This window comes from Penicillium crustosum, assembly GCF_028827405.1.
Source record: "Penicillium crustosum strain IBT 35664 chromosome Unknown utg000001l_segment0_segment0, whole genome shotgun sequence".
Classification (NCBI taxonomy): domain Eukaryota; kingdom Fungi; phylum Ascomycota; class Eurotiomycetes; order Eurotiales; family Aspergillaceae; genus Penicillium; species Penicillium crustosum.
The window spans coordinates 8772700-8791875 of NW_026623122.1; the positions used below are offsets into that span (position 1 = coordinate 8772700).

Sequence of the window (19176 nt, forward strand, 5' to 3'; positions counted from 1 at the left end):
AAGACGTTAGGTTCCGGTGCAAAGTAGGTGTAGGCCTTGGGGTGGCCAATGATTAGATGTGGTGGAGTCGCGTCGGCCTTAATTTACCGCCCGATGATGATTCAGCAAAATATATTCAACATGTATGCGCTGCATGGTTACAAATCTCGGTCCTATAATCAATTTGATTAAGAAATGGGAAAATAGGTTGACAAAAAGCTATAAATGAGGCCATGGCTTCAGTGTTGGATCACCCACCCATCATCGCTTCGCTTTGTTAACCCAAACCCTCTTCTATATATATTCTCGCCACCATCACCATGTCTATCACTGTTGGCATCGCAGGTATCACCGGCAAATTTGCCAAGAGACTTGTTTCCCATTTGTTGAAGCAAGATGGTGTCTCCATCCGTGGATACTGCCGTGACCCCAGCAAGGTCCCAGAGGCCATTTCTTCATCACCCCAAGTGACTATCTTCAAAGGCGATGCCCTCGACAACGAGGCAATCCGCACTTTTGTCACTGGCTCTGACGTGGTGGTCTGCTGCTATCTTGGAGACGACACATTGATGGTCGACGGACAAAAGGCATTGATCGATTCGTGCGAAGAATCCCAGGTCCCTCGTTATGTGGCTAGTGATTGGGCGCTGGACTACACGAAGCTCAAGCTCGGCGAGTTATTCCCCAAGGACCCCATGATTCATGTCAAGGCCTACCTTGACACCAAGAAGGTTCAGGGGGTTCACATCCATGTTGGTGGTTTCATGGAACCCATCTTCAGCTCCTTTTTCAACATCTTCGATCCTTCGACCAATACTTTCCGCTACTGGGGAGATGGTAGTGAGATCATGGAAGGCACCACCTATGAGAACGCTGCGGAATTTACTGCTGCAGTGGTTGTGGACCCCAAGGCTACTGGTATCATTCGATGTAAGTCAAATTAGGAGCATTCACTTGGACGGATTCCTAACATACCCTTGCTCAGTCCTTGGTGGCCGCTCTACAATCCAGGAAATTGCCCAATCATTTGCAAAGGTCCATGGCATTAAGCCCACTCTTGAGAGCCGTGGTTCCCTGGAGGAACTATATAAGACCATGCATGACAAGCGGGAGAAGAACCCCGCAGATATCTACGGTTATATGTCACTGTAAGTACCCCACCTGACCCGGTCCATAATGAAAGGCCGATGCTGACACATATAGCTTCTTCTATTACTATTGGATCAATGGTCAGACCTTTGTAGGTACGGATTTGGACAATGCCAAGTACCCTAGTGTGCAGGCGATTAGCTGGGAAGACTTCATCCGCCAGTGGCCATTGGAACAGCTGCCAAATGCCTACTTTTCACTTAGTGCATAGGGTGGTATATACATAGTTAGCTATTATCATCGCTTATAGGGCAGTGATAATCCGCAAGGGGCCATTGCAATGACCAGTCGCTAGTATCGTATTTCCAGCATCATAAATTGCCAGTGGACAATTGGAATTCATATTAACAACCCATGTCAGCCGAATCGTGAGATCGGAAATCATTAGAGCAAAACAAAAAACATACAACAGTGAGGATTCGCTGGTGGTCACCCACCCAACTACTAACTCACCGGCGTGTGGCTTAAGTACGGCTGAGCGGACGGGAAGCCCTGTTTTCCACACCCTATGGTCGTATGTATCATGATATGTGTGGAAGAGGATCATAATTAGGTAAAATGCAAGGGGTTTGGTGGTAGACGAAAGGTAAGGGGGGGTAGGGGGAGTGGGATGATGAGAGGTGTGGGAGGCCGCCGAATTACGGTTCAGCCTACCGCCCATCAGGAGTCTATGATTACCCTCTTGATAGTCTCGATGACGTGGATAGTTCTACAAGGTTAGAACAAAAACTTCTCTGAATTATTAACAAATACGAGCATATTCACAATAACTTCAAACCTTATTCTGGACTCTGATGTTTAACGCAAAGGTGTCCTTCATCTTCCTTCATCTTGATATACACCCTGTGTGGAATCTGGTAGTTCAAGACCAGTATCTTTATTCGGCTTTCATGCAATCTTTGTTTGTCTTTGGTGCTGTCAGATGCATAAGGCCTGCAACTTCACCGTATATAGAGAGAGACCCAGATCCCTGTTTATTGAAACCCTAACTGCCCTTTCTCCTATTATCGTATACTTGGCTTTATATTACTATTGGGCTTGGTTAATGGTCCTTCAGAAAGATACAGTGTTCTTTGAGATATATGTGATTTCCCTAGGATCTCAACCTACTACACTCATGTAAGCTGGCTATCATTTATGCGCCATAAATTTGCTTGACAGATGCAGTTTATAACCAAGCTTTCACTTCTCTCTTCAGTCAACCTCAGTTCTCTATGATATTGATTCTCACTTCTTATCATCTTTATCAAGCATCCCTCTGATGTACTGACCTTCCTTTCTCCATCATATTCCCTAGCTCGGTTTTTCATATCATTTAAATATTTCAATTCGGTTTAATTCCTTTCAGTTACCACTCACATTCAAAGGAAATGCCATTCAACGGCCGCCTTCGTGTTGTCACGCCCTTGGTACGTTGTTTTCTACTTCGGTCAGACAGTAAATCTCGCTGACCTCCATTCTTTCTGACATATAGCAAGCCGAACGGATACTAGCAGCGTATCTCGGTTTTGACAATGTTGTCGACCCCCAGCGGTTCGTGATTATGTGGCCATGTATTGAGGCTGCACAACTTTTGTCTGCTTTTCCCGGCCTAACTCACGAGAATCTCGAGTTTCCGATGATCGATGAAGCTAGTCAAGCAGCGGAACAAAACCCCCAAGTGGGTCGCCTCACTAATCACATCCAAAACCGCTGGGTCGTACGCGTGCTGATGGTAATGCGACACAATATTGGAGTTTACCAAACCAACACGCTTGAGCAGAACAGAGCTCGAGCTGCCGCAGTGATCAATAACACATCAGCTACCCTCTGGATCCCGGACCACATCCTGGAGGAAGATGAATTCCCTCCTTCACCGCTGTCTCTGTCTCCTTGAATATCTTGCAGTTTCTCACGGTTCAATGGAGAAAAGGGAAAGATACCTAGATGTTCGTGTGTACTGCTCGGATGACGACCTTGAGGTCACCGAGGAGGACATCCCTGGGTGGATGAGACATACCATTTAAGATAAACAAGGACAATATATTCTGGTTCGTGAGATAACTTTTGTCGGTTTGACACTCCATATGACAGAAGCAACGGTAGCTATTTCGTCAGTGATACCACTGTTGGTTTTCGCACATCTACAACGATCCCATTTTACTGCTGCCTTTGCTGTTGCAATACCTGGAAGTTTCCCACGGCTTGTTGGCCAGATTGGAGCGATATCTAGATGCCGGTGTGCAATATCCTAGTGGTGAATTTAATGCCACCGAGTATGATGTGCCTTTGTGAATGAAATACTCGCTATAAAAGAAGTAATGGCAAGTTATTTGGCTGGATTATTCCAGACCATATCCTGGGGGAATATGGGCTCCCTCTGCATCCAAATCCTTGACTAACCGTGAGGTTTTATAAGCCATATTTAATCCCATTCCACCGTTGTCTCTGCCTGCTTCAGTATCTGGAGCTTTCACACGGCTCGTTTGCTGCACTGGAAAGGTATCTAGATGCACATGTGGAGTGCAGAGAAGACGAGCTTGAAGTCACCTAGGAAGAAATCCATCTATAGGGAGCGCCAGCGTCCGTATAGAAGCATCATAGTAGCTGTACAGTAACTCTGCAAATTGAAATGTATCCCTCATTACCACAATGGGTTCATTTAACTATATGAAGGATTTGTTCCTAATATATTTGTTCTACACAAAACGTGCAGCTTGGCCATAATCACTCGGGCGATCCTCTACCGTCACGGCAACTCCGTAATTAACCATTATATTCCGCTTGTCACTCGGGTGCGTCAATTTTTCCTGGCTGCTTGATGGACTAATAGAACGGTATGCACTCGCCGACTGGTATACCTCCTCCTTCCCCCTAAACCCGTTCAAAGGGACATCAGTTCCCACAAATGCACCCGAGCGGTGCGATGGTATACCACTGCCTCCCCGGCCCCTCAAGTTGTACGTGTCATATGGGTGGGATGCCTTGGAGGGCGAGATGGCGGTTTTAAGAACGCGATAGAGGCCGGGGCAACATCCGATCATGACAGCTAGACGAATGCCGGTTAGTAAAATGTTTCAATATGAAAATAGATAAAACGAGAAATGAAGCATACCGATTGATGCCTCGATGGTTCCCCATAGGGCTAGCCATGATGGAGCGGGGACTCCGTTTTCAGTCTCGCCTAGCTGAACGACGCGGATAGTGGAAATTATGATGCAAATCCAGCCGAAACAGAATAGACCGCCAATACCCAGCTTTTGTCGTGTTTTCATCTGTAGGTTCCAGATAAGGCGGATAGGGAGAATCATGACTTAGCGATATATTAGACGGGTAATGTGGGAGGATCAAAGAGGGTTGTGCGTACTTGCTATATCAGTGACTATATCCACCGCGTATGCGTAATATAAACTGATGACGGCTGCCCGGTGGTCGCGTGGGGTGTTGCACTGGCCTGCAGTAAACCAGGCATGGAAGCTAGAGCATGAGAACCACGATGAGAGAATGCAGCCAATAATAAACTGAGAAGAGTCTCGTCAGTTATTTGATGAAGACGAGAGCTTAGGCGGGAAATTCATACCAGGACACAAACTCCCATAATAGCCCACCAGGCGATGAGGTATTTTTTCCCGACCAACAGTCTTTTATACATTGCCAAGAGCGAGAACTTGATCATCCACAAACAGAGCCATAGTGAAGAGGTCGTGACGAAGAAAACAGTCTGTAATCGAAGTCCGTCTTCCGAAATGGCGGCATATGGGGGAATCGTTCCGGCACCGACTGCTGCTATTCGAAAGATGACAGGAGAAATGTAGATGTAGAGAATGCTTAGTTCCAGGAAGAATATGTAAGCAACAATCAGAAGGTAGTCTTCAGCCTTAAGGTCCTTGAAGCTTCGAATGGAACCAACAAAACGAGTGCCTACAACCAGGGAAGTGAGTACAATCAGAGCAACTCCAGTGCCTTTGATGGTACTAGGACCAAAGGTACCCGTAGTGGCCTCTCCCATCCCTTCTGGTGAGACTTAATTTTAGAAAATCACGCCGGGACCCGCGCGGAGGCACTGTCGTACATATACAAAGAACATTTCACCAGATTTTTCGCAACCACATGGCAGCCATTACCTTGAGTTTAAGATTAACAGATGGGCACGACCTGCAGCCACCATGCGCAGTCATTCTTGGAGGGGCAATATACACATTTGTTTTGAATGCCAATGCAGGGATTATCGAATATACATAAATGGCCCCTCCACATCTTGGCCAATCATAGAACCGATATATAGCCCCGGTGGGGAGGATGGCCCGCCCCATCAGCCCCGGCTCTTGTGCCCCCAAAAGTGGCCCCCAAGTGGCCCCAATGACCACGGGAGTCGATAACGGGCCGAGGCGCACATGGAGGGGTCGTAGAAAAAGAAAATATATTTACTCAAGTAAGGGTCAAAGTCTGATCCAGCATACCATGTCCATCGAAAGAATGTGCAGACAACCTGCAATGGAAGAAGGAAAAAGGAAGAGGGAAAAAACGCCGATTTCAGTTAATCCTGGGAGAAGGCTAGGTAAGATTGTGAATTGAGTTTGGGCTTTCTTCTTGTCTCAAACTAAACTGCCACCTGCATAAGCCCCGGACTTATGGTGCCGGGGTCTTCGTGGCATGCGTACTCGCTCGCACCCTCGCTTAGAAAAGTCATCATAATTTCCCTTTTCCGAGATCATGCCTAGCTTGCAACTCAACAAAAAGAAAGAGTTTAAAGCCAATAAGAATAACTTTATGTAACAATAATATGTAGGGCGAAACAAGTGCTAGCGCCGCTGATTCCAGAAGAAAAAAAAGGTACAAGTTCGTTGTTCTGGTTTCAGGATAGCTTAAGCGTTCGGGCTGTGCCGCTTCGCTTAGATTTGGAAGCGAGATTGTTTTATGCGATAGCGAAAGTAAACACATCCTTGGAATTCCCAGTCATAATATAATTCATAATTTACTCCAGTTATACGAACCCCTTAATTACTTAATTTCACCTAATGGCCTACTTCAAGGGCCATCCCGGTAACCCTATCGGATCAAAGCCTTTCGATCAGCTCAACTCCGAGGAAGTTAAAAGACAATAAGTTTCCTCCACTTGGATTTCTTCTCTTTTTTTCTCCCCTCGATTTTGTTTACTCTGTATTGCTTGCTTGCATACATTTTAGATCATGCATCTTTCAACCCTCATAGGCGGGTTATGCGCGGTTAGCGGGCTAACCCTGACCCAGGCCGCTGAGACCAGCTCGGTTATTGAAGCCGATGATTTCAGCATCACCGGCGCACTAGGAGATCTCGGTGTGGATGTCTCGAAAATTCCCGCATTGGAGTCGTTCGCTGCCATTGAGACACGATCAACCGATAAGGCCTGTGCAGCTGCAGTAAGCAAAAAACCTGGCACCAATAGCAATTTGGCTAGGCGTCCAACAATCGCTAATTTCAAATTCCCCTTAGTGCGCAAGTTTGAGTTTCCTTTTTGGCTCCCAAGTCGCTGCCCAGCAGACTACTGGGTATAGCAACTTCACCAGCTCATTCTGGTCTGTGCAGCAAGAAGAGGTCCAGCCTCATTGCGTCTTCCGTCCTATCAAGAACACGGAAGTCAGTACTGCAGTTTTGCTCTCTCGTTTGACTGGTTGCGAGTTTGCCGCGCGCAGTGGTGGCCATGCTGCCTTTACCGGTGCTTCTAGCGCCCCTGGCGGAATCAGTATTTGGTTTAAGGATATGAATGCCGTTACCCTTAACACTGACAAGACGGTTGCTTCTGTTGGGCCTGGAAACAATTGGCTAACCACCTACTCTGCCCTCGAATCCCATGGATTAGCTGTTATTGGAGGTCGTGCTTCTAGCATTGGTGTTGGTGGTTTCGTTTTGGGCGGTGGAATCTCCTACCACTCCAACCTGTACGGATGGGCTTGCGACAATGTTGAGAGCTTTGAGGTACGATTATGCACCTATCATACTCTACAGAAAATTGGTACTAACGAATCACATGTAGGTCGTTACTGCTAGTGGTATGATTGTAACCGCAAGCGCAACTTCATACCCTGACCTGTACTGGGCTCTGCGCGGTGGCGGAAACAACTTTGGTCTTGTCACAAAGTACAACCTGTACACCATCCCCTCGCCAAAGTTATACGGTGGTTCCAGGACTTTCCTCCAGACTGAGTTTCCCGAGGTTATCAATGCCTGGATTAATGTCATCAACAATGCCACCATTGACGGTAACGCCCAGCAATACGTCGCCTTCCTCCGGACCCAAGAAATGAACATTGCCTCCGCCGAATTGACATACGTAAAGAACGACCCCAACCCCGAGATCTACAAGCAATACAGAAGCATTCCGGCCATTTCAGACACATCCAGTGCCAAGACTCTTGTTGAGTACGTCGAGTACCTCGAGACCTCGAACCCATTCGGTCTTCGCGAGGTGTACTGGCCTATCAGCGCGGCTCTCGACGAGAAATTTGCGAATTGGGTGGTGGACCTCTTCTACTCGATGATCCCAGACGTGGCTAATGTCGCCGGCGCCCAGCCCGTGCTCATCTACCAGGGTATAACCGAGCCCATGTTGAACAACATGAAGAACCACGGAGGTAATCCTCTCGGACTTGCTGGGTCCTCTGGCCCTGTTCACCTTTTGCACATTTCCTGCTGGTGGAAGAACAAGTCTGATGACCAGACTATCTACGCGTTTGTCAACAAGTTCATGGATAAGGTCATTTCTGAGGCTAAAACCCTCGGCATTTTCGATGAATACGTCTATATGAACTACGCCAGCATGTTCCAGGATGCCATCGCTGGGTATGGTGCTGCTAACAAGGCTCAGCTGAAGAAGATTGCGAAGAAATATGACCCCAGGGAGGTTTACCAGACTCTCCAGCCCGGTTACTTCAAGCTTGATCGTGCCCCCGTGACCCCGTCCTTCTAGAAAAATTTGGGCATAGAGACGATATCTACCGCTGTACTTAAAAAAAGCTGCATGTAAAAGATTTCTAGATGTTAATAAATTATCCACCTCACAATTTAATATTTGTGAATTAATTTTGTTGCATACATCGCATCCTAAATTATATTCACTGCTTCAAGGATGTAAAAAAGAAGCGGCTTGAGCGTACGAGTCCATCAGCTTATCTATGGTTGGTTATCTGTTCGATGTGCATCCGGAGGTCGTCTCATCTTCTAATTTGAACAACAATTCATCTTCATATTCCCATTCCCTTGTGCGCTATATCCACATGCCCAGGCCTTGCTCTTATCAATACCATTAGGCGACCCAACCAGCCTAGGCAAGGTAGCTAGACATCTGAGCATGCATCACCCTGGGCTCATCACCTGGGAATCTTATTTCTCTTACCCATGCATCGGCGACTTTCATCCGATCACTGGAGCCACAAGTTCGCGACGAGGTGGTAAGCGTATATTCTGATACTCTCAGGTTGGTATTGCAAGTTTCACTGGCGTTTGCTTATCTGGGATTCATAGTCATCTGGTTTGAAAAGCAGATCAAAATCCGCACTGACTTGGAAACAGAGTATGGGGTCTAGAATTTGAAGAAAGAGAAGGACAACGAGGAAGCTGTCAAGGTAGCCGCCGTGATAAAGTGTGCTCAACAGTTCGTTCCGTTCCCACTACATGAAGCTGTAAATATGGAGTGTACCTACATATATCGTGTGTATGTGATTCGTTTGCCCTAACCCCTCGCCGATGCGATATGAAAGACCTATATTTTAAATAATTAGTACTAAATAATTATGGCAAGCACACTACCCCTACTATGTTAGAAAATACCCCCTTAAGAGGCAATGGCATGATACATCATCCCCACTTTCGGAGAGGGGAACCCTGGGAGAGACCGAGTGGGCGCAGCCGAGAGTGGAGGCAGCCGATTGGCGGCCGATCACTGCTACGTATATATTTTAGATCACTGCAGCGTTGTAACCCAACCCAACCTGTGATCTCAAGCACAAAATGCCACTAAAGGTTATTGTCGTCGGCGCTGGTCTGGGAGGCTTGGGCGCAGCAATCGCGTTGAACCGGGCCGGACACGATGTTCAAGTTCGTACACACTCTATGTATAGAAATTTATTTACTAACACCTCACTCAGGTTATCGAACAATCCGGATTTCTCAACGAGGTTGGCGCAGCTATCCATGTTGCCCCCAACGCGAGTCGCATCCTAAAAGAATGGGAATGCGACTTCCAAACGCTGCAAGCATCCCAGTGCAATATATTGCAAGTGTGGAATTCGGCAGGTGAACTTCTTTGGACTCCTATTGTGTGCTTTCTCTCTTCCAGGATGATCGATCGCTCAAACTCACCATTTAATACAGGTGACTAAGGAACTCCAAACAGCACTGGATATTCATGATGGCTGGCTCTTGACTCATCGTGTTGATCTACACAACACTCTTCGGGCAACAGCTGCGAAGGAGTTCAACGGCAGACGGGTGAACATCAGGTTGTCGTCTCGTGTGCAATCAGTAGTGCGTGACGGCTGCGTTTGATTGTCGTACTTCAAATTCATTGACGATTGTAGGATGCCGAGACAGGGGTCGTCACACTCGAGGATGGAACCACATTCACTGGTGATTTGGTCATTGGCGCCGACGGAATTCACGTAAGACCTCCACCGAAGGGTTAAAACTACGAGTGCATAGTTCACTAATTGGTCCAACAGTCTCGAACCGTGAGCAGCGTCACTGGAGAGGAATCATCAAAGGAAAGCACTGGTCAAAACTGTTTCCGATTCCTGATCCCCGTATCTAAGGCACTGGAAAATGAATTGGCTGCCTCTCTCTTGAAAAAGACGGGCCTGGATGGTCTCCATGCATTCACGGCAAGCGACCGGCGACTGGTGTTCTACCCGTGCCGCCAGGGCCAACTGTTAAATGTTGCTGGTATTCACCCCTCGGGAGACGACACCTCAGCGAAGGAATCCTCCTGGCTGGATTCTAGTAGCGTGGAACATCTTCTCGAGACCTACAAGGACTTTAGCCCCGAACTCCGAGAAATGTGCCGCCTTGGTGAAGATGTGAAGCTGTGGAGTCTAGCATCCCGTTCCCCTCCAACCAAGTTTGTCAAAGGCAGGCTTGCTCTCGTCGGAGATGCAGCACATCCAACACTTCCTCGTAAGCTTTCTGTCTTCTACCACATGGTAGGCTAACCTACTATAATGCATTTGACTAAACAACGAGATGATATAGATCAAGGCCAGGGTGGTGCTCAGGCATTCGAGGATGGTGCGGCCCTTGGTGCGCTATTTCCTTCGGACACAACACCGGAGCAAGTATCTGGACGCTTGGAGTTGTACAACAAGGTTCGCTATGAGCGAGCATTGACAGTCATGATGATGTCGAAGACGCATGACGAGCGCCGCGCGGAGATGCTCGACGAATTGCGCAAATATGTGCCGAGTGCCGAACTTCCGAAAGATATGTTTTCTTTCACTTGGCCCTCTAATCCAGCACAAGATGCCCAGAGTCTACTAGCAGCTTCTCAGGGAACTTCCTAGGGGCTATGCTCGGGGAAATTTCGGTCAAAGGGCAAGAGACTAAGTTAACCTCAACGTCAAACGTGTTAAATATTATTTGTTCCTTCATTAAGCAAATCTTACATACTCCGCTTACACCCTGCTACTCCGATTTACTCCTTTTTTTTGGTTTTGAAAGTCACCGACATATGCGGTGGATTTGAGCTAACAAGCGGACCCACTGCGTGGCACTATAGGAAAATTTATTGGACTCAACTATAGCATGAATAAAATGACTCCTTTTTAGAAAAACCAGGGCAGTTATACCAGGATCCACTTCTTCTAAAAATTTACTTGTAAAATATCGTGTTCATTCTCCACACGGTTCGATAATTGACTGTTTTAGTGTGGTACCAGAGGATAGATTACCCGGTGGAGAGCCGATGGTATTGCGTACAACATACGGAGTAGACTGCACCGGTTATCCTGAGTATTGAGTCTGCCAATAGGAATATAAATTTGCTATATTTAGTCACTAGTCTCATGGTTTACCCTGGCATCAAATGCGGGATTAATAATTGAATTGGGACCCTCGACAAAAGCTTCGCGACTGTGCTGTTCGGGGCTTGGCGTTTTGTAGACATTTTATGTTAGCGTAGACGGAAATTGAACGTCGATCTTCGAGCTAGGGACGGAATTCCCGTCTTTAAGATGCGGACTCTGTGACCACTGTGAAGAAGTTCCTACATTATTCCCAGCCCTCATCAGATTCACTTTGTACTGAATTAGTACGTGTGGGTTGTCACTGTTATCTCAATTTGCGTCTCGATTACTTAAACAATGCAATCTACCGAAATAAATTGTGAGATCTGTAATACCACCTTTCAGAGGCGGGAACATTATGAACGACATATCCGCACCCATACCAAAGAGAAACCGTTTGCCTGCGCCGAGTGCGGTCAGCGCTTCGGCAGAGTGTATGTCTCGAGCGCCAAATTCACCCGCCGACCTAAAGCGCTAACCATCTAGCTAGCGACTCACTAGCGCGTCATCATGCTACAATCCACCAGCGTAACTATGACAGTAAGGATCCCACAGCAAATCGACGTCGGATAGCCAAAGCGTGCAAGCCGTGCAATATTTCGAAGGTCCGGTGTGATGGGGAACAACCGTGTCAACGTTGCCGTTGCCAAAATAACGGCACTGACTGCTATTATGAACGTTCTGTTAAGCGCAAAAGGATGGACTTCCAGGCTACGACTAATACGTCGTCAAAGGAGATTTCCGAGGATTCTCTCTATCAACAGGGTGAAGGTGGTCAACCTGCCGGAAAGAAAGGGTTCGTTGGTGTACCGGAAGCACCCACTGTTCAGACGTCGTCAATACAATTCAGCCAACGCCATGCATCATCCATGCTACTTGAAAGCATGTCTGATAATGAGTTATTTGGAGATACACCATCTACGATACACGATGGCTCCCAACACTTGAATGCAGAAGGAACAGGGCCGGAGAATTTCGGGGACCCTGGCCTGGATATCAACTTCTTTCCGAGCATGTTCGACCTCACCATCGGGGTCGAGGGGCCGGATAACCTCTGGCCGGTACCAAAAGAGCCTGAAGGGCTTGCTCCTAGAAATACTGGGCCCCCCACACCCTTGACTCCCGCAGCGGTGGCTGAGATGTACAACCGCAGTCGCTCGCCATTCCTGGAAGGAGAAGATATGGAGCCGCGGCATTATCGACCGAGCGCTCTTAATATCGACGCGCAGTTGTCTTTCCCCGATATGGAGCACATTTCTACGGAGGAAGTGGATGAAGAGAACCTGGCGCATGTCCCTGAAGTCTCAAATACTGTCGTCGACCAGATGGCTCAGTTGGCATTGACCATTGAAACAACATCAAATTATCCACGTTTTGTTGTGTTCAGGATGCCACCTGCCCCTGTAATCAATGCATGGGTGCAACTCTACTTTGAACACTTTCATCCAGTATTCCCTTTCCTACATAAGCCGTCTTTCGGAACTTCGGACACACATTGGCTGCTCATATTTGCTGTTAGCGCCATCGGGGCTCAATTCTCTGAGCTACCACAATCCCAAGCTTGTTCAAGGGCTATCAATGAGATGGTCCGGCGGTCAACATCATATCTGGTAAGAAACTTTGATAATAATCCATGTAATGTGAGCCTAACACCCGATCAGTGTGAAAGGAATAATCAAAACAGTCATGAGCTCTGGATGGTGCAGGTCATCCTGCTAAATCAATTGGCCTTGCGGTATTCTGGGGAAAGGAGGGCCCTCGAAATCGGGGAATTGTTGCAAGCACTTCCTGTAACTTTGGCTCGTCGGAAACGACTATTCACGAACTACCTCCCTCGTGAAAGAGTATCCAATCTTGGCCTATCCCTCCATCGGAGATGGCAGATCTGGGCTCTTGACGAAGAGAGGCGGCGAACCGGCTTTGCCATCTGGGTGAGTGGCTGAACACTTTTAGCGTAAACTTATCTCAGTATTTTTCGTTCTAACGTTAAACTCAAGTTGACAGATTCAGCTTTTCAAACCGACTTTGACTTGACCCCAGTGATGAGAGTCCATGAAATGCAGAACTTCTTACCCCAAGAAGAGAAGCCATGGGCAGCATCCAGCGCACAAGCCTGGGCTGGCTTTCCAGATCGCATGACTAATGGTAATTGAAAATCCCAGTAATTGCTATGTTTCTCTAACAAGGCAAATAGCACAGAATTTCCCGCAGACTCTATTCCGACTGGTGTCCGATCCAGGCCGGACGGCAATATGGAATAAGACTGGAGTACTCGGGAAAAGCGCTATCTTGCAGCAACTTCTCAATACCATTGAAGAGAACCGCCGCCAGTTATTGTACTGTTCCGCTAATGTCTCAGCGGTTGATTGCACGGCAGCTGCGCACACGCTGCGACAAATACTTGCCATAACATATAACCAAGGCCAAGATCTTCCCATGAACGAGATGAAGGCACAGGCCGCTCATCGAATCATGATTTTCTCTGGGTTAATGATGAACAATTTACCAAAAATGTCTTTGCTGTCGACCGTGTTGAAATTTAAATACAAACGGTACAACGATTGCGACTTGGGCCAACTACAAATGGAATGGAGTTCCTCCCCTCGCGAGACAAGGCAAGCTGTTGTGTATGCAGCCAGCTTGTTCGAAACTGTTCGATCCACCTACTGCATGCATTACTCCACACCAGTACTTTTCTTCCAATCAGTATTGGTTTTGTGGCTATATTCTGTTCTTTTGGGCCAGTCCCAAAACTCCCCGCCTAACGCGCCCTCTATCATCATAGGGGCATCAGACCTCAATAACTCCAAACAGGCCCAGTGGGTTGAGACTGGTCAAGGGCGCATCAAGATGTCAGGCGTGGGGAACTTATCGTCTCCTTCAGGTCTAGGGAAACTCTTGGACGAATCGATTTCCACGATGAGGAACATCAAGTGGTGGGGGGTTAGCAAGATTTATGAACAACTCCTAGTTCGACTACGCGCAGCCTAAAATATATTGCATGATTATGAAAAAGATTATCCACATGAAGTAAATATATGTGATACGCTACGTAATCTAGATTACCTTATTCCCGAAATGCTTCCGCTTACACAGCGGAGGTTGGTATCCACAGTGGATCTTAGATTAAAACTTTGTGGAAAGGTTAATCTACATTGACATTGTACGATGTATGTTCCAAAATTACAGACTTCACCCCTACTTCACCGGCATTCTCGGCGAGGATATTGTCCTCCGAGATTTTATGTCCGAAGGAAGCCCAATGCTTTAAAGTTAAGTCTCACGCAAATCTGTCCTTCCTTCTCAAATTCCTCTTGTCACAATAATAATTTTGTATCAGCAATTTATGATAAACCTATCATTCCCACTTGAACCTCAGAACATCGCGCCTGTGCCCCTCCAACATGCAAATCCCAAAGTCCTTTTTGGGTGCCGTGGGAGGCTCGTTTTTCCTCATCCAGCTCTTATTTCTTGGAAATATGAGCTACCTATACGGCAGCGCCTTCAACGACTCACAGCGGATGAAGGCCTTCAACATTCTCCTTGTCGACTACGACGACGGCATCGTTGGACAATCAGTTAAAGCTGCATATTCCCAGCTAGCAAGCCCTGGCTTTCCCACTCTCATTGAACATCCATCGACCGAGTATCTAGCTACAAACGATATCCGTGAATCTATCTGCAAGGGTCACTATTGGGGAGCAATTTACATCAATCCTAACGCCTCTTCAAGATTGTCCGCCGCACTCGCCTCCCCCGAAGCTGCGCAAACATACAAAAATTCCGAGGCATTGACCTATGTTTGGAACGGTGCGAAGTATCCCTCCTACGCCCAAGTTATCTCTTCCAGTCTCCAGGGTCTGGTTCAGGCAACCAGAGGTGCCTACAATGCTATGAATGGAACATCAGCAATTTCAACAGCCAACACAACAGATAAAAATATTGCCCAGGTCTTGTTCGACCCAATTGGCGCCACATCAATCGATATCAAGCCAACAAATCAGGGTACTCGTTTCTACTACAACACTGTGTCGATGGTGATGGTCATTCTACCACAATTCTTCTTCGTAATGGCCCTGAACGGTATTACGGCAGAATCCAAAATCCTCCAAACTTTGTCCCTGAGACAGAACATCTCTCTTCGGTTGGGATTATCTGTTTTCTTTGCCTTCATTGCGTCGCTCTGCATGAGCGGCTATATTTGGGCCTTCCAAGAAGACTGGGGAACCACACCTGGGCAATTCCCACTGACGTGGATGGTCCTCTGGCTGGGAATGCATGTCAACTTCCTCCTCATCGATTCGGTCACGGCAGTGCTCCCGATGAAGTTTATGCCGTTTTTCATCCTGACTTGGATCATCATGAATGTATCGAGTACCCTCGGCCCCTTTGAGCTATCTCCTGGATTCTACCGCATCGGATATGCTTTGCCTGCATATGAGATCTATCAAGTCCTCGTCGATATCTGGACTCATGGATGTAACCCGACTCTGTATCGGTCACTACCAATTTTGTTCTCTTGGTGGGTTCTTGGGATTTTCGGCTTTTTGGCTGCCATGCGCAGGCGTGTGCTTTCAGTCGTGATGTCAACCATTTCTGAGCTCGAGAAAGTCTGATCCGAATTTTGCCTGTACCTCGCCGTGAAAAGGGGGTTTTGACACAGAATGCGTGCAAAAGTCTCTGAAGGGACATATTCTAAGTATGAGTCTTCGAGTTACTCTGTGTGTCTTTCTTTTTGATTTCTTTTCTTCTTCTTCTTCTTCTTCTTCTTCTTCTTCTTCTTCTTCTTCTTCTTCTTATCTTTGCCTTGCTACAATCTTTTTCCATGTTTCAATAGAACCTTTCTCCCTTTCTTTTGTATCCATCTTATTATAAATCTTGAACAGAGAATCTTTCATTAGAGAACAAACTATTCCTTCGCAAATCAATACATTGTATAATTGAGTCCGCGTTTCCCTCAATGTATATCATTCCTTTTTCTCCCAGGATTTATATTAGTCTCGGAGCTTTTGTTTCAACAACTATTTAGTGTCAAGGGAACGAACCGTAAGTTAGAAACAAGCCGACCAATGAGAAATCCCTTGCATGCTTTCCTTGGGCAAGTGAAGGCGGCGAGCATGTCCGCGACCGATATAGAAAACCAAACGGACCCTTTTCCCCATACCTGGTTTTCTCCCTTTTTTTGAAGTTGCCGTATATCCGGGGAGCAGTGTGGAGCCGAACCGAGACGCCTGAATATCCAGCACGCGCGACTAAGTATGCCACCGGTTCATAACTCTCTCATTGAATATCGCCTTATCGCTTCATTCATCGCCGGAGGCATATTCAAGACAAGAGTTGTGATCAGCTGCTCATACGACCTTGTTATATTCATTTTAGACGTCTCTTGAGATGTCTTTTAAGCTACTTTTTAAATGCTTTTGGATGTCTTTTTAGATATATACGAGGGCATTAAAAAAGCATATTCTATGTAAGAGACATTTTTAGTTATATATAACCTTTGGCCATACTGGTTTCAACTTGATAATAGTGCGACCGACCATTCATCTAAACCCTATAAAAATCATGTTATACATATCTTCTAGGTTGGCCTTTATGACAAGTAGATGATAATAACTCTTAAAACAGAAGGCTTTAGCATTGCTATAACTAGATAGTGAATATGTTTCTACGTGTAAAGTGAGAGTGGATCTAAATAGATTCTTGGCAATAAGAACCAATGAGAGTTGCGAACCAAGGGGGGTATGCTTAGTTAACAGAGATATAGTTAAGTTATTATGTTCGCACTCAAACGTAGATAGAGGTCCAGATCATATATAGACCAATTGAGTTTTTATACCAGTAGCTGTATATTTTATATAATATAAAACTTTGACCAAAGAAAACTAATTGAGCAAGTTGACTTCGTACCCGAACTATAATATTATCAGACTTCTCACCATTTTACTCGTTTACTACCACCAACCAGCTAGAGTCCTCAGTATCGATTTACTATGTGATCCCCTTCCACGCATAACATGATACATACGACCATAGGGTGTGGAAAACAGGGCTTCCCGTCCGCTCAGCCGTACTTAAGCCACACGCCGGTGAGTTAGTAGTTGGGTGGGTGACCACCAGCGAATCCTCACTGTTGTATGTTTTTGTTTTTGGCGGGAAAAGAAAAGGAAAACGAAAGTAACGATGATAGTATGTATATGTATACTCAGCAAGGAAAGTTGCACGAAGATCAAAAACAGGATTGCGATTTAAAGTTCCTTTAAAATAGCCTTAAGAACCTCATCTCATGTATACAGACATGTTAGATCTCAAGGAAACTTATGGTCGACCTTGATACCCAAACGCACGTTTGCTGTTGCTTAGGACCATACCAGACTTTGGCCCGTAGCCTCATGCTGATGGATGTAACACCAATAAAGCTAGCGATGGCGATGGATGTTAGGCCCTGATGGAATTGCACTGGCTGAAAGAGGAGGAGAGTAAGGTGTTTAACAAAGGAGACATGCAACGAGATCTGCCCGTATGGCTGTGGACTACCTTGGCCAATTTTGGAGTTGGCTTGTAGAGGCCTGCAAATTTAGTATCAGAGCCTTGGCACCATGATTTAGGATGGGATTTGATGGAAGAACCTGTGGTGATTTCGAGAATCTTGTAGAGATGCGAAACGATCTCGACCTTTCTCGTTTCCCATTTGTACCTTCGAGTTATGAGCTGGAAGAGGATATGAAAACGGCAACAGTGGTGATCGAAGATCGCTAAGGATTTGGGACAGGGCGGCAAGAAGTCTCGAGGTATTTTCAAACTCGCCCCGTATATTCGCTGTAGCGAGGGTAGAATTTGACTGATCGGACTTCCTCTCTAAGTATTTTGTGCTTCCTCTCGAGGTCGTAGCTCGGATCATTCGGGTCCATCAAGTCCTCGTTGTTGTTGATTACATGAATACATCCGTAAGGTGGTCTCCGAATATACCTACAGAAGACATTAGAGACGGTACCAATGACAGGATAAGCAAGCGGTAATACCTTCGATGCTGTCATATCGAAATTCATGCGAACTCGATGAAATTCAACTAATGACCTGCAGGGATAGAATCCCTATGGAGTTCGGCAAAGATTCATCCTCTATCAGTGTGGTTTTATGGTGTCTTGCGATGAGACGGCATCTCATGGGAAGAATGTTTGAGAAACTAGAGGTATTTTTCGGAGAAGATAATCGCTTGCGGAAAGAGCAACCTAACTTATTGTAATCACTTGGTTGCCTGACACATAAGGCACCGATCACGATATCTTTGTGCTTATTTTGTAATTTAGAGATGCCCATTGCTTCCGTTTCCTGCCCACCACACCCATCATTTGTCGATTGTTCTGTGCTTTTCTGCCTGAAAGCTTGCTGGCCACCAACTAGCTCTTTTCGATATCTAGTCATATGCCCCGACATGCCAGTATTTACTTAGCCTGGAGATGCAATGTTCTCTCGATGCCACCTCCATCCGGACTCCTTGAGGGATAAAGAGAAAGCTAGGTTCCAGAAAGGGAAGGTAGCACGAAGCCTTAAAATCAGGTCATAAAGAAAACAATCATACCTACGCGATCTGCACATGCACAAATAGGGCCTGCGGAGTCCGACAGAATGGAACCGTCACCGACCATCAATGAATCTTCGCTGGCTACCGCGGCAAATTATTTTTCTCACTCCCACTTCGCATCTGGGATTCATTTCTATTGGGTTGAACAGGATGCACTGCTGGCCTCGGAACCTACTGGAAAACGCAATATCCAATCACCACTAGGTCATGATGCATCGGGTGCAGGTAAAGAGCACGGACAAAATGAATGAGGTTGAGTACTCTACGGCTAGGTGCCCCATTCCTCCGGACTGACCTTGGAATAGATTCAGGCTAAGATGCAACCAAACCTATCTAGGAAATAGATCGCCACTTTAGTGGGACACCCAGTGGGGCCCCTCCACGTCAATCTAATCTTGATTGACCGGGGATATCTGGATGAGAACAGGTAGCATGTTCAGACCAGATCGGATG

General features: G+C 46.4%; 9 protein-coding genes across 9 annotated transcripts; 8 read left to right on the forward strand and 1 right to left on the reverse strand.

Annotated features, from left to right (window-relative positions):
- Positions 1-299: 299 nt before the first annotated feature.
- Positions 300-1339, forward strand: N7487_003250 (NmrA-like family protein; the record flags this gene model as incomplete). The annotated part of the gene is made up of 3 exons (XM_056870997.1): positions 300-909; positions 965-1127; positions 1183-1339. 3 exons carry the CDS (start codon positions 300-302, stop codon positions 1337-1339), a joined length of 930 nt encoding a protein of 309 aa, XP_056735781.1.
- A 1159-nt stretch (positions 1340-2498) lies between these two features.
- Positions 2499-3004, forward strand: N7487_003251 (uncharacterized protein; the record flags this gene model as incomplete). Its single annotated transcript, XM_056870998.1, has 2 exons — positions 2499-2537; positions 2603-3004. 2 exons carry the CDS (start codon positions 2499-2501, stop codon positions 3002-3004), a joined length of 441 nt encoding a protein of 146 aa, XP_056735782.1.
- Positions 3005-3029: 25 nt separating this feature from the next.
- N7487_003252 (uncharacterized protein) lies at positions 3030-3661 on the forward strand (the record flags this gene model as incomplete). The annotated part of the gene is made up of 2 exons (XM_056870999.1): positions 3030-3112; positions 3517-3661. 2 exons carry the CDS (start codon positions 3030-3032, stop codon positions 3659-3661), a joined length of 228 nt encoding a protein of 75 aa, XP_056735783.1.
- A 145-nt stretch (positions 3662-3806) lies between these two features.
- Positions 3807-5116, reverse strand: N7487_003253 (uncharacterized protein; the record flags this gene model as incomplete). The annotated part of the gene is made up of 4 exons (XM_056871000.1): positions 3807-4156; positions 4223-4420; positions 4475-4628; positions 4688-5116. The coding sequence occupies 4 exons, from the start codon at positions 5114-5116 to the stop codon at positions 3807-3809; spliced, it is 1131 nt and encodes a 376-aa protein (XP_056735784.1).
- Positions 5117-6296: 1180 nt separating this feature from the next.
- Positions 6297-8053, forward strand: N7487_003254 (FAD-binding oxidoreductase; the record flags this gene model as incomplete). The annotated part of the gene is made up of 3 exons (XM_056871001.1): positions 6297-6506; positions 6580-7062; positions 7121-8053. The coding sequence occupies 3 exons, from the start codon at positions 6297-6299 to the stop codon at positions 8051-8053; spliced, it is 1626 nt and encodes a 541-aa protein (XP_056735785.1).
- A 1040-nt stretch (positions 8054-9093) lies between these two features.
- Positions 9094-10651, forward strand: N7487_003255 (putative salicylate hydroxylase; the record flags this gene model as incomplete). The annotated part of the gene is made up of 6 exons (XM_056871002.1): positions 9094-9180; positions 9231-9401; positions 9457-9609; positions 9663-9743; positions 9804-10254; positions 10330-10651. 6 exons carry the CDS (start codon positions 9094-9096, stop codon positions 10635-10637), a joined length of 1251 nt encoding a protein of 416 aa, XP_056735786.1. The 3' UTR covers positions 10638-10651.
- A 784-nt stretch (positions 10652-11435) lies between these two features.
- On the forward strand, positions 11436-13081 carry N7487_003256 (uncharacterized protein; the record flags this gene model as incomplete). Its single annotated transcript, XM_056871003.1, has 3 exons — positions 11436-11572; positions 11611-12748; positions 12800-13081. 3 exons carry the CDS (start codon positions 11436-11438, stop codon positions 13079-13081), a joined length of 1557 nt encoding a protein of 518 aa, XP_056735787.1.
- A 1461-nt stretch (positions 13082-14542) lies between these two features.
- N7487_003257 (SNG1 family protein) lies at positions 14543-15754 on the forward strand (the record flags this gene model as incomplete). The annotated part of the gene is made up of 1 exon (XM_056871004.1): positions 14543-15754. The coding sequence occupies one exon, from the start codon at positions 14543-14545 to the stop codon at positions 15752-15754; it is 1212 nt and encodes a 403-aa protein (XP_056735788.1).
- Positions 15755-18767: 3013 nt separating this feature from the next.
- N7487_003258 (uncharacterized protein) lies at positions 18768-18974 on the forward strand (the record flags this gene model as incomplete). The annotated part of the gene is made up of 1 exon (XM_056871005.1): positions 18768-18974. One exon carries the CDS (start codon positions 18768-18770, stop codon positions 18972-18974), a length of 207 nt encoding a protein of 68 aa, XP_056735789.1.
- Positions 18975-19176: the final 202 nt, after the last annotated feature.